The sequence below is a fragment of the Onychostruthus taczanowskii genome, unplaced genomic scaffold, assembly GCF_017590055.1.
Source record: "Onychostruthus taczanowskii isolate IOZ18803 unplaced genomic scaffold, ASM1759005v1 scaffold32, whole genome shotgun sequence".
Classification (NCBI taxonomy): domain Eukaryota; kingdom Metazoa; phylum Chordata; class Aves; order Passeriformes; family Passeridae; genus Onychostruthus; species Onychostruthus taczanowskii.
Window position 1 is genome coordinate 4464673 of NW_024500572.1, and position 13475 is coordinate 4478147.

General features: G+C 45.9%; 1 protein-coding gene across 4 annotated transcripts in view; it reads left to right on the forward strand.

The window, feature by feature from the left end:
* Positions 1–13475, forward strand: part of KIAA1671 (KIAA1671 ortholog) — a 64835-nt gene that overhangs the window by 31137 nt on the left and 20223 nt on the right. The window contains exon 1 of one of the 4 annotated variants that reach the window (XM_041410007.1): positions 1466–1677. The exons of 2 other annotated variants lie outside the window; for them this stretch is intronic. In XM_041410007.1, coding sequence (XP_041265941.1) covers positions 1627–1677 — 51 coding nt within the window. In that variant the 5' untranslated portion in view covers positions 1466–1626. Of the gene's footprint in view, positions 1–1465; positions 1678–11842; positions 13100–13475 lie in introns of those variants that run through there. One more of the 4 variants, XM_041410006.1, reaches the window with a different exon arrangement.

Here is a 13475-nt window from a genome sequence, read left to right on the forward strand (position 1 = left end):
CCTGATTGAGTCATCCACACTGATAAGAGCGTTGGGAATGAAAACCTGAGGAATGTGTGCTGGGACTCATCCTCCAAATAAAGGAACTGCAGTTGTGCTGTGGGGCTGGAGGAATTGCACCTTCAGCTGGAGATGGAGCAGCTTTAGTGCAGCTTTGGGTTATAACCCAAACTGCTGCTTTGGGGAGTTAGAACAGAGCACTGCTACTGGAAGTGGTGTAGGCAGGAGTTACTTTGAAGTCTCTCAACATATTTATTTATTTTATATTAAAGGCTGGGGTTTTTTTGTCGTTTAGGGAGGAAAATCTCTCTAATGGTCTCCATAGAAAGATGCATTTATATGAGACTGAGATGTGTGGGTGGAGAAGGATTTGTTGAAGAAGATCATGAGCTGACTCCTAAAATATCTTGGAAATGAAGTGCAAGGGAGAGAAGATAAATATTTTATAAACATGTGCAGATGAATTTATGGTTTGGCTTGTCACAGTTCACCAGTTGTTTTCAGTTCTGCCCATGACAGATCTGTCTCCTGCCCACTGAAAACCACACCTTCTCTTTTTCTGGATTGTGTAAAGCCTCTGATACTGGAGCTTTGTTCCTTCTGATATCCACCTTGAGTTGTTCTGTTTCCCCAAAAACTGATGCAACCTGGAAGAAAATCAAAATACTTTGTTAGAACTCTACAAGAATTCATAGGTGATGATTAGGAAAGTGGGAGGTAGTTTCCTTGAGGTACCAAAATTTCAAGGAGAGGAGGCTGCTGCAGCATCCTGGAAGCAGTTTTGTGTCACCTCAGCCCTGGGAAGGGTGAGAGCTGGAGCAGTGCTGGGAGGGGACAGGCTGCAGGGGCTCTCCCTGGATGGGCTCTTGTCACTTATCTTCCCTTTTCCTATCAAAAAAAGGATGTAAGTAAAAAAAAAAAAAGCAGTGTTACAATTCCCATTTTTTGCTCTTCACAAACCACCCACTGCTGATGTCCAACAACTCCACCACTCTCTATTTTAGACCCAGCCCAAGGAGGACAACCCGGGGGTGGGTAAAGCTCTGCCTGGGCTTTCTTCCTTTTTTGGCAGTTTTTCGTTCCCTGGGAACATTCCAGGGGTGTATAAAAAGCCACTTGGTTGTGTCTATTTCTTCTCGTTCACAAAAGACATTTTTATATTCAAAGAACATAAAAACAGCAGCTCCTCTTGTTACATGTGTGGGTTTTTGTCTTTCCTGTACATCACCCAAAACAAGGTCAGCGAGCGACCCCGCCGCTGTTGAGAGCGTTTAATAACTGAGGGGTTTTAAAGCTTCCCTTTCCTTCTGGAGGGCCTTTACTGCAAAAGCCAAAGTCCTGTCACTAATTCCAGCCTGACCCACTCCAGATTACGGAGTTGGGAGCAGTGGGCTGCTCAATAACAAGTGGTTAAGTCACGTGCTGCCGGTAGCTCCGCGACTGCTCCTGAGGAGCCCCAGCTCGTGGTGGTGGTGGTGACGTGGGGCCAGACACACTCAGTACATTATTACATTATTCATGGTGCTTTTAATTGCTCCACTCTGCTTTTAACTGGTGCTGGAGGCGGGGAGAGCCGGGAGCTGCCTGCGACAGGGATGGGTTGGCGTTAACTCGGAGCTGTGGAAAATGGAGTATTATTACTGTCCACGTCTGCTGAAGTTCCTGCAGTATCTGTGGGTAAGTGTGCTCTGGAATGTCTGTGTGCTCCCAGAGCTGGCTGCTTCCACTCTTTGCAGAAATCCTGGGAGTGTTCATATGTGCTGAAGCTTTCATCAGCAGTTCCTTTTTGAGTAGTAACGTGAAACTCAGGATTTATTTTGGGTGAGGAAGGCTGTTTTATCTCTAATACATAAAGCTGTAGACTACCCGAGTGTGCCTTGGAAAACCCTTTCAGGAATCTACGTTTCTTCCTTGTTTATGCAGAACCATGGGAGTTGTGGTTTAGTTAGGTGTGTGTTAGGAATATTCTCCCCTCTTTGTGTAAAAGCTCTGCCTGGCTCTGGGGTTGCTGCCCCAGAACTCTCCTGCCCTGCTGCTGGTACAGCCACTGCTATTCCAGGAAAACAGCTCTGCTCATGGCTTTAGGAGTGTGTCATTTTACAGTTCCTTACTTGTTTTTCATTTGACTCTTCATGGGTTTCGATGTCTCAGTGAGCACTTCCTCTTCCAACACTCCTCAGGGCTGTCTGTCATGAAAAGCTCTTTTTAGCAGGCTCTGACTGTGCTGCCCTGCCAGCTTTGCACAGGGCTGCTGTGTGTCTGAAACTTTGCAATTTATAAAACATGAATTTGAGCTGAAAAGCCTTTATGAATAAATACTGTGCTGCTTTGAACTAATTAATGTTTTAATTTCTCCTGTACTCATCAAAGATCAGGTTTCATTTGCTCGTTGTAGTTTGCATTGATCTTCATTTTTTCAGCTGTCAATTCAGCATGTGATCAGCACCAAACCTTTTCATGTTAGCTGTTTGCAACTACGTCTTAAAACTGTAGTAAAGAGTTTCCTTCTCTTATTTTGAGTTTACTTTTGCAGTCCTTGCCTGTATGTCCCTTGATCAGCTGTGAGGTGAGATTGCCCACTGTGAATTTCTTACAGCTGGAGAGAAAATTGTGCTTGAAGACCTGGGGATTTTATTGAAAGCCTTTTTCTGCTGGAGACTGTAGTAGCATAAAACATGGAAGTGCTTGGACTTTTTTTTTATTTGACCAGCTGTATTTTTAAGAGAAAAGCTTCCTTTAAATGGCAAACTAAAAAAAATTAGTCATTAGTGTGAGGAGGGGGTGGATGTTTTTCATGGTTTGTCAGGGTGAGAAATACGAAAGAGCTGTCTCCCTGCTCTTGCTTTGACATGGGATTTTCCGTAAGGCCAGGGGAAAAATCCCAAACCAATCCAATCTTTGCATCAGTCCAGATGGTGGGATCCAGTATTGTGCAGTTCTAGGCTGTAACAGAACAGAATGTTGTATTTTCTGGGTGTATATTCTCTTTTACAGGCCCTGGAGCATTCCTTACTTACTTTCATTCATGCACACTTCCTGGTTTATTACAAGAAAATATTAGAATGACAGTTCTGACGTTCATGATGTTAAAAAGAGAAATTTAAGGGACATGCACAGTTGTGCCTTCTGTCACTTTCTGTGCTGCTGTTGCAGCTGGAGGCTACTGAGGAGATACTTATCTGTTCTCTCTACTTACAGTCAGGAGTAACCAGAGATGTTGGGGTTGGTTGTCAAGTGTTATTTCATCTGTCTTGGGGAGCTAAGATGCTTTATTCATTAGGCAGACATACCTGAAGAAGCTACAACTCTTAATTAAAAATACTATAGCAAAAATCTGCTTTTAAAGCTACTCTATGGAGTTACTGTTGGGTTGCATCTCCTCTGCTGTGTGTTTGCTTTACTCCTGCAGTGGTGGAGTTGGGGGACATCCCTGGACCCACTCAGTGCCAGCTCTCTGCTAATTCCTTGCTGATTGCTCTCCTGATCTTTGGGCAGGACATGTCTGGCTGTGACAAGCAGCATTTTCTGAGCACAGCAGGGTCTGTGGTCTGCCCCAGCCCGTGTGCAATGGTGTGACCACCACACATCTGTGTCCTGTGGCTGGGTGACACCTCTGGGTTTCTGAGCAGTGTCTTTGTGTCCATTGAAACATTTATTTTTTTTCCACAGCTTGTATATATTTTAATATTTTCCAGTGTGCGTGGGGTATCCATCACCCCTTTTCCAGCTGGTGAGGAGCTCTGCTGCAGTTGGTAGAAGACCCCTTTAGGTCTGGCTTGCACAGGAAGTCCTGTAGGTGCAGCTCCATGGCCTTTCATCAGTCCCAGGGTCAGACTGGTCATGCCAGGTGTGCAGCCACAGCTCTGGGGTTTCCTGTTCCAATGCCCTTTGTCCAAGAGCCAGGTTTTTTTGCTTCCTGGTGGACAAAACCTCTACTGAACTCTGGTGGTTCTCTTCCTGCCCTTGGCCTTCTCAGTTGTCAGCAATTCTTGCTCTGGTTCACTGCTCAGTTTTAGCTTTCTGGAATGGGTGTGATGGTGGGTCTGCTGCCCATGCTGGTACCAGTCCTGGTGGAGCAGTTTTTTTCCCAGTCTGGCACTTGTCCGTTTTCGAACAGCAAAGAAATGCTACGTCCTGAAAGCACTCAAAGCACATGCTTGTTTTAAATAAAACGTTCCTCTGCAGCACTGTGATGGTTTAAAAAGACCTTGTTCTTTATTGATAGTCATGAATTGAACAATTGCAAAATCAAAAGAAAATTGGGGTTTTTAAAGAAGAAGTAAGATTTAGAGTTTGTTTTGACAAGATTTTGGTTGCTGCCTTTAAAGAGTAGTTTTGATGTGTTTTGTCAGGTGACTCTGAAGGAAGCGGCAGCTGGTTAATAACCACTGTCCTGACGTGTCACTGTGAGAGGAGGTGGGTTGGTGATGGAAGGAAACTGAAATCATTGTCTGGAGCCACGGGGGATGATCATCCTGCTGTGAGGGGGGCATTATCCCTGCTCTTAGGGGGCATTATCCCTGCTCTGAGGGGGCATTATCCCTGCTCTCAAGGGGGTTATCCCTGCTCTGAGGGAGGGAAGGGGCTCTGTGCTGGTGTGCTGTGCCTTCCCTCTCTCTGCACTTCTGGAAAGTTCCTGTGGACTGTGCTGTTCTCCCCTTGTGGGATTTGCTTTTGGTGGTGGGGATGTTTCTTCCAAAGAGTTAAAAACCCCTCCCACCCAGGTGTCTGCTCTGCTGGTGCCAGCTGGAGCAGATAACCTGGGTAAATGACGCCCTTGCACAGGAAAATCTGGAAAGGCATTTCCCCAGTTCCTGGCTGCTGCTGTGGAAGTGGCATTGTGGTGTCTGTGGCATTGCTGAGAGCAGGCAGACAGGTCAGCCTGGCCGAGGAGCCCCGTTCCTAGTGGGAACACGAGGGAGTGCTGTTCCACCACGCAGCGCTGCTGGCCCACGGCCACATCCCTGCTCCCAGCCCAAGGACACGTGCTCAGGGCACAGCAGTTTGTTCTAATGAGGTGTGGTATTAAGTTTAATTTACCATAAAGTGCTCACATGGAATAGCACATTCTAGGTTAACTTGTCGCAATAAGGCTTTCATTGAGTAAGATGTAATCATTTATAGACCTGGTCATTTTTTTGTAGTGACTGTGTTGTTCCAGGTTCAGAGTAGCTGGAAGTGGGGCTGACTGTGCCTGCCCTAACTCCCCTTATTTTAAATCTGGAATTGTGAATATGCTTCTGAAAAAGTTCTTCCCTGTGAGGGTGGTGAGGCCCTGGCACAGATTGTCCAGAGAAGCTGGGGCTGCTTGGAAATGTCCAAGACAAGGTTGGACAGAGCTAGGAGCAACCTGGGATAGTGGAAGGTGTCCCTGCCCATGGCAAGGATGATGTTAAAAGGTCCTTTCCAACCCAAACCGTGCTGTAACACGATGCTAAAGAGAATTGTTAAACCTCATTTACACACACAAAGCAGAGGTAACTTCACTGCCTCCCTCCTAATATTTTGATCTAAAGCTGTTTTGACTGAGTTCCTGCTTTCCCAAGCTGTTGTCCGTGTTGCTGATGCTGGGAGACAGCCAAGTTCCCACTATTGTTCCTGTCCCTTCAGCAGTGGTGAGTTGTTCATGCAGCCAGTGTGTGTTTACTGTGCTGAAAGGAAATGGTGATTTTAGGGAGCTGCTTGAGCACAGGGAAAGTAGCTCTTTGTAGAGGACTTTCCTCAGGATACCACAGGATTTGTACTGCAGGGCACAGGTGTTCTTAAAGTGTAACTTCAGGGAAATCTGGAGTCTGAACAAAGCTTGGAAAAATGTAGTGTTTGGTTTAGTGATTGATGGTGGAGAGCAATAAATCCCTGGCACCTAAGGGGAGGCAGAGTGGGTTGAGTGCTGTCCATGTCCTGGGGAATGTGGGGGCATGGGGCTGTTGTGCTGGGTCTGGAAGGAGGACGAGTCAGTGAGAGCAGAGAGACCTGGAAGTAAAGGAAGGTTGTGCACTCAGGGTTATACAGCCATCTCAAATAAATCCTGTTCTCATCATCAAGTGGGCTAAAATGGGTGAAGGAATTGTTGTATTAACTTACAGCTGCTGTTTGGTCAATTTACTGCCATCAAGCAGTGCCTGATGTGAGTGGAAGACACATGGAGTGGTGTTTTGTAGGGAGAAGATGGAAGAGCAGTGTTCAGACAGGCCTTGGGCAGTGTGTGATCACACCGGGAGCAGCTGGAATGGGTTCAGAAGCAGTTCCTTCTTACTGATCTTTGAAGAAGGAAATCCCTTGCTTTAAAAAAAAAAAAAACCTCTTCCTCCAGAGTGTTCTCTGAATTTTGTGAGTCAGATCTGAGCCCTGAGTAGTCGGAGATTTCCTGAGCACCCTCAGTGAGGAGAACAAATGCTCTGACATCTCCTCAGGCAGGTGTGGAGCAGGAGCAGCGTGTTCTGCTTGTTTCTGTGCACTCCACTCACCCTGTGTGCCCTGGGAGAAAAGTTCAGCAGGTGAAGATATTTTAGACCTTGTTCTGTGCTCCAGAAATCTCTTTTAAAGATGTTTTGTGGTTATCTGTGCTTAACATGTCCATTGGGTCAAGTGATGGAGCAGCAACTGTTCGATGTTGGATTTCCCAGGAGAGCCCTGGTTGTGGCATTACTTCGTTTTCCCTCCGTGGGGCAGGGAGATCCACTGCAGACATCTTCATCCTGGATTTTTGTTTGTACAAATTAAAAACAACCTGTAGCCATCCATCTTTTGCTTGGCTTGACCCCTAGACATAAACAAATGTAAAGAAAATTGGTTTAGTCCTTCCCAGCGTATTTGTGCTGTAGGAATTTCCTGTTTCTGTTTTTTCAGTTTTTCCTCCTCCATTGAACTAGAAGGGAAGTGCTGCAGGATTATGGACATGGGTTTGCAAACAACCTCGTGTATTTTTAGCTGGTTTCCTCAGCTTTAACATTGATAGCTTTGTTTTACACTGAAACAATTCAAGGCACAAAAGCTGTGTATGTTCAGGATGTTTAACTGGGCCTTGCTTAGGTTCAGGAGATACCTAGTTTGGGAGACAAAACAACTGGCATTTGCTGAAATACTGTTGTGTTTTAGTTGTTGCAGTTATGACTTGTAGTTGCATTTAAGTTGTTTAAAAACTTGGAGTGACAATTTTATTTCACAGTTACCTGTATTTACAGATTTTTATTAATCTTGAAACAATTACATGCTACTGCAAAAGGGCCCAGAATCCTGGGCAGAGAAAGGATGGCTGACTTTTTCATTACAAATAAAATGGGAAAGTTCATTTTTTTGCTGATCCTGTCAAGGATCACTGTGGCAGTAGAATGGAAAAATTACTCTGGCAGGTATAAACAAGTATGTGGAGCATTTGTTCAGTCATGAAAACTATTAATGTGCTTTCTTTATCACAAGGGTACTACAGTAAGAAAAAGAAGGAATGCAGATCTAATTTTTTTTTCTGTTTCACTTTTCTTCTCTTTAAAAAAAGACTTTTTAAAGTAGCCATTGATGGGCTCTTTTATGAAATGCTTTTACACCTTTCTTTAAAAACCTCCCATATCGGTGTGTGCTTGTGTAAACTTTCCCAATATTGATGTAGAACCTGTTGCTTTCACAGCCTCACCTTATTCACTGGTTTGTGAGGCCTCTGGGGGCTTTTAAAATTTCCTAGCAGAAGGAAAAATATGGAAATGGAATTTCAGCCTCTTGTAGATAGTATGTGCAAGGGGAACACCTTTAACACCAAGGTCTCTCTGCAAGTTGTCCAAAATTGTGAATAACCATTAATTAGAGCTGAAGCTGTGAGTGTAACTTGCTTAATTTCAGTAGAAAACGAAAGTAGGAATCAAAACTAAATATTTGGTGTAAATATTGAGATACCTGGGGTTTCAGGTTACAAAAGAGATTTCTCTGTATGGACGCTGTCCAAAGTCCTTGTGTTAAAACACTCCATCCATTCCACTCTTTCCTCTCTTGTTTTTTTTCCCTTTTTCTTTTTGACTGTGGAGTGCCTGTCTACAGGTGAGGCCGTTTGGGCATCTCAGTGAATTGCATTATTATATCACCATGAAAATTTTTTAAAAATCCACAAAAAACAAAATAGATAATACAGCCAAAGACAAAAGGCCTTGGTGGTTTTAAGTGTCCTGGGAATTCCTGGATTGGGATGGTGGCAAGCTGGGTGTCTGCCATGGAGCAGATCCTCTGCTCCAGCTGTTGAGCTTTGGTTTCTCTCTGCCAGAGGTGCAGCCAAGCATTTCCTTTTTACCTTAAATGAGAATTGGAAGATGACGTGGCAAAATCTTCATGATGGGGGTGTTGCACTTGAGAAATTCAGGCTGTAGTTAGGAATGCTTGCTGCTCCTTCTTGGAATGTGACAATTCCATTGGCAAAACACAGAATACAGAGGCAAAAACAAGGAGCCTGTAAAACCATGAGTTGTTTGTCATGTCTGAGGAGCCCAAGAGTAATTTAGTCTGGAGCCATGCAACCGAGCCCAGCCCAGTGCTGCATCTTTAAATAGTCCATCGTGCCAAACAGAAGAGGTTAAATTGAGTTCTCTTACTAATGAAGCAGAAGGAGAGTTGGTGTGGAATGCAGGGCTGGGACAGCCTTACAAGGGCAGGCTCTGCTCTGTCACAAGGTGGGACTGGAGCTGCCCGTGGTCCTCACAAGTGCTGGGTCCTGCTCTTTGTAGGTGGGATGGTGGCTCACAGAAAACCCTTTGGAAATCCCTGAATTAATGCTAATTGCTGACTGGAGTGATGAGTGGGAGGGGTGATAGGAGGAGCCGATCAGAGAGTGAATTCCTGACTGAAGTTGCCACAAGAGCAGAAGCTGTTGTCACACTTAGGCCAGACTAAGGTTGCCAATCCTTCTGTCTCACCTGCTTTGCTGGCAAAGGATCCTTCAGAGGACCCAGTTGAGGTGAAAACTGATCTCACGTGTCTTGGTGGGTCTTCAGCTGGGTTTCCTTCCCCATTCCATGGTGCTGGGGTGGAGCTGGTGGCAGAGGAACCCCATGGGCTGGAAGGACTCACACCCATGGAGAGGCTGCAAGTCCCACCTGCCCCTCCTGGGCTTGTGTTCTGTGCTCTGCTGCTTGCTGGCCTTCTTTAAATTGACCTTGCAATCCCACAGAGTCATTAACATAATTACATGTATTTGAGAGCAGGTGAGGCTCCAAATGAGCTGTAAGAGGCTTTTGGAAAATATAATGTAACCATGGAATTTTGTTTTCTAGTGAATAAGGGGAGAAACAAGGGTTGTTAGGCCTTTGTGCAGGGTTGTGTTTTTGAGCTGTAGGTGGAATAGATGTTAATAATGGAAGTATCCAACAATGTTTGAATAACGAGGTCCCATTTATACTGAGGTAATTAGTCATGCAGTTTGGGTAGCTGTGTGTGTGTGTGCTCTGTTTTCTGGAGCTGCAGATCCCTGACAGCCCCAGAGTGAGATAATCACTCGGATTTGTCAAGGGCAGAAGATCATCTTGTGCTGTTCTTGTTCAGGAACAAAACCTCACTCAGCCAGGACAGCTGGGCTGGGGGCCAGTGAGAGAATCCTTCCATGGGAAGGTGGTGAGGCCCTGGCACAGGGTGCCCCTGGTGTCCCTGGATCCCTGGAAGTGTCCAAGGCCAGGCTGGATGAGGCTTGGGCCAACCTGGGACAGTGGAAGGTGCCCACGGCCTCCAAGGGAAAGGACTTTAAAGTCATCTTGTTCCACTCCCCTGCAAGTTTAGCTGAAGTGCTAGAAGAATCTCTGACTACTTGAATTTGATGGTGAAGGTGCATCTGGATTGTTCTCCAAAGCATTTTGCCCTGATGTTAATTGAGGTGTAAATCTAAGCAGTAATTTAGATGCTTCAATACCCAGCAGTGTGTTCACGTGGTACCAGAAGATCCTAAATTTAGTATTGCAGAAGGACTCAAATCAGCAGTTTTCCAATCTTCTGAGGACAAAAATGGTATATTTGGTATAACATTCTTTTTCAGGGGAGGTATAATAAAAAAGTGGAATATATTCTGTAGAGCATTTTCAGATCCTTCAAGTTCCATGCACATGTGAGGAGTCCTTGCAGCGAGCTGTAGGAACACTTTGCTCTGTGCATCCTGGGTGAAATCTGGCTCTGCCTCTCCTCCTGTTTGCCCCAGGTGATATTCCAGATGGGGAGTTAAATTTATGTTCTGCTCTGCCCGTCCTGGTGAGGTGAAGGAGCTGCTGACTAACTCACATGGCAGCTCCAGGCAGAGCTCTTGGGCTGCTATTTCAGGGGCTCCTGCATCAGATGGAGCCTGAAACCCTCTGGAATGGCAGAGTGCCCCGTGCACAATCCCTGCACTGCAGCAGGCACAGAGCTGCACTTGCAAAGGCACAGATGTTTGAAATATCACACTTCAATTTAACAGCATGAAAATGTGCAGTAAGTCTTGAATTTCAGCCTTGGATGCAGGATCTCCATCGTTCGTGAAGCATTATCCATAACTCTGGTAGATAATTTTTTTTTTCCTATTTCTTTACAAATCTAAGAAACACCCTGCTCTTGGGGAATCTGGTCAAAACTATCTCTTTTCATTTCCATACAAAATAACTCTGTACCTCTTTAAGAGAAGAGCTGTGTGAGGGGGGAAAAAATGGATTTTCCCTGTTGGCTGGATTTTCTTTGATTACTGAGGGCATTTATAAGGCTGCTAATTTGCAAATGTTCAAGACAAATACATTCAGAAATGAGAATAAGTTAGAGAATGCTACATAGTTGTCACTGAAGTTTTTCCTGGAGATAAGTTACAGGTTGGTGGAGCTGAGCTCCTAAAAACAGGGATTAAAAGGGAAGGCATCCTGTTTCCTCAGGGTATCTTGGGTTCATGCATGTCTGCAAGGCACATTTCTGATACAGTGAACCTTACGCAAGAAGCATTGCATCAAATGTTATCTAGAAATTCTTTGTTCCATTGAATCTCTTCCTGGATAGTTCAGAGGAGCAGAGGGTGATGCAAGTTCATGGTACTTTGTATGGCAAATTAAGCAACAGCCACAAACCCCCTTGAACAAACAAGAGAGTGAGCAGCTCCCAGCCTGCCTGTCTGCCTCTTTCCCCTTGGTCCTGAACTAGTCACAGCTTGACTTTGGACTTTTAAGTCCAAACTTACGTCATAAACTGAGATTTATTGATTTAAACTCAAAGCTTTTATTCCTGCTGTCTTCCCAAGTGGGCTGTTCCCAGGGTTCCATGGCTGGTGACACCAGGGGTTCTCTCATTGCCCTCAATCATTTTGGGTTCGTGGTACCGACCCTAGCAGCTGGGAAGGGAGCAGAGCTTAGCAAAGACATGGAGCCATTCCTCACAACAGGGAATGCTGTAGAAACGTGGAAAAAACCAGCTTCCAATGGTCAGACCTGTTCAGCTTTGGTTTGAGCCTCTGGCTTAATCATTATCCTGTGCTGATAGCAGTCAGTGGCTGGGACGTGTCCTCTTTGAGGCCATGAATGGCACAGTGAAGCAGGTACAGGTGCTGGCACTGCCCAGGTGCCCGTCGAGCAGCAGGACCAGGGTGTTCGGTGTAGGATTCCCAGCTGGAATCTTCTGGTGTGGGTGTGAGACATTCCCTGGCAGAGCCACGTTCCCCAGGAAGGGTTAAAATCAGTAAGTCCACGTGACGTATGCAAACTATGAATCATTCCAATAGATCTGTGCAACTCCTGCCTGCTCCGGAGCCAGCAGATGCTGTTCCCTGCGTTGCCATGGGAACCCTGCCTGTACTATAATAAAGCCCAGCCCAGATCCTTCCTTGGGCAGACCTCTGCGGCTGGTCACCTCCTCATTGTTTCCTCCCCGGAGCACAGGGATAGAGAGGAGGCATTCCAGAGGCAGCAGCGTTCTGCTGGTAACCCGGTGTGCCTGTGCCGGGAGCGTGGCACAGCCTGCCTGGGAGGCAGCCGGGCTGCAAACAGCTGTGCATCCAGAGCCATGTGAGAGGAGAGGAGCAGCGGGGACAGTCCGTGCGTTTGTCCCTGAGCTGGGAGCCCCCTCTGGAAGCAGAGGAGCTGATGTCATCCAGCAGCTCTTTTGGCAGGCTCTGAGCAGCCCCGCGGGGAGGGCTGGACACGCTTCTTCCCCTTCAGCCTCCCCCGGCTGCGCTCCGCAGTTCTGCCGGGGAGAGCTCCAGGATGGCTCCGAAGGCAGCGAGGATGGTGAGGAGGGGATTCTGCTGCTGACACCCTGCTGCAGAGTTTTCTGAGGAGAAGCTGGATTTATTGTTTAGAAGATCTAATCGATTTGCTGCTAAATGGATTGTATAGGAGCACCAGAACTTTGGTCAATGTACTCTCACCTGTCGAGTGGCCGAGCCAGGAGAATAAGATTTGTTTTATCCTTCTGATATTTACAGCAGAACAAAAACTTGGCTGCAAAAGGGAGTTACTTTTCCTGCTCTGAAATGAGAGAGTGAAAACCTAATTCTCTGCTTGCAAATGGACTCGTTTCAAGTGACTGTGTCAGGATTTAAACATTGATTTATCTCTTTAACATGGCTGAATTATACATATTTTGATGGAACTCTGCAAAGCCGATTGTAAGTAGGAAAAGTCTTTTATTTTTTCCTACTTGACAAATACCAATCTCCCACCTCACATCTTTGGTTATTTAATTTTAGGAATATGCTGAGGGTGATAGTGCAATGCTGTTTACCTTAGCTGGAAATACTTTATACACGGAATCACATTTCGCAAAATAAATCAGGGTTGTTAAGGAGAATATATTTTAATTGCTACTGAATATTGATATTCCATCTCTGCTGGAAAAAAAAATGGATTACCTTGGAGACAAACTGACAGTGGCACAAACTCACATGACCCAGTGGATGGGCACAGTGCGGAGATCCTTGCAGGAAGCACTAAATTTAGTCACTACTGCGGTGGCTCATGAGCGGAGTGGAGGGGAAGGTGGCACCAGGACTCCCTTCAAGAGAACCTCTTCCTTCAGGCACTTTGCATCCCGGAGCAGAGAGTCCTTCCGAAGGTTTTCAGTGCGGAGTCAGCAGAGGTTTTCCTCTCTGAGGAAGAGGCAGCCCAGCTCAGAGCCCCCCGAGCTTGTAAGCACCTTTTTGAGACCCTCAAGGGAGAGAATTCAGTGCAAACCCTCGGGTTTGTTGCAGCATTTTATCTCCTAACAAAACCTCCCTCCTGTCTGCTTTTCCATCTAAAAACAGCCCCCAAAACACCTCCAGATAGTGCTGTCTGTCTGTCTGCTCCCAGCTGCTTTCTTCCTGCAGCACAGGTGGATGTTTTCATTTGCCAGGGAATCAAGGTTTGGGGAATGGGAAAAATGTGGTTGATTTTGAAGCAAGACAGTAAGGTAGGACACGTATTGGTCTGAAATTAGAAAGTTAAGCTGCAACTGGGCTGGTGTTGGTCAGTTCCCCAGCACAGGCCAGCATGGCTTTGGGTGTGCTTCAGTATTTGTGATTT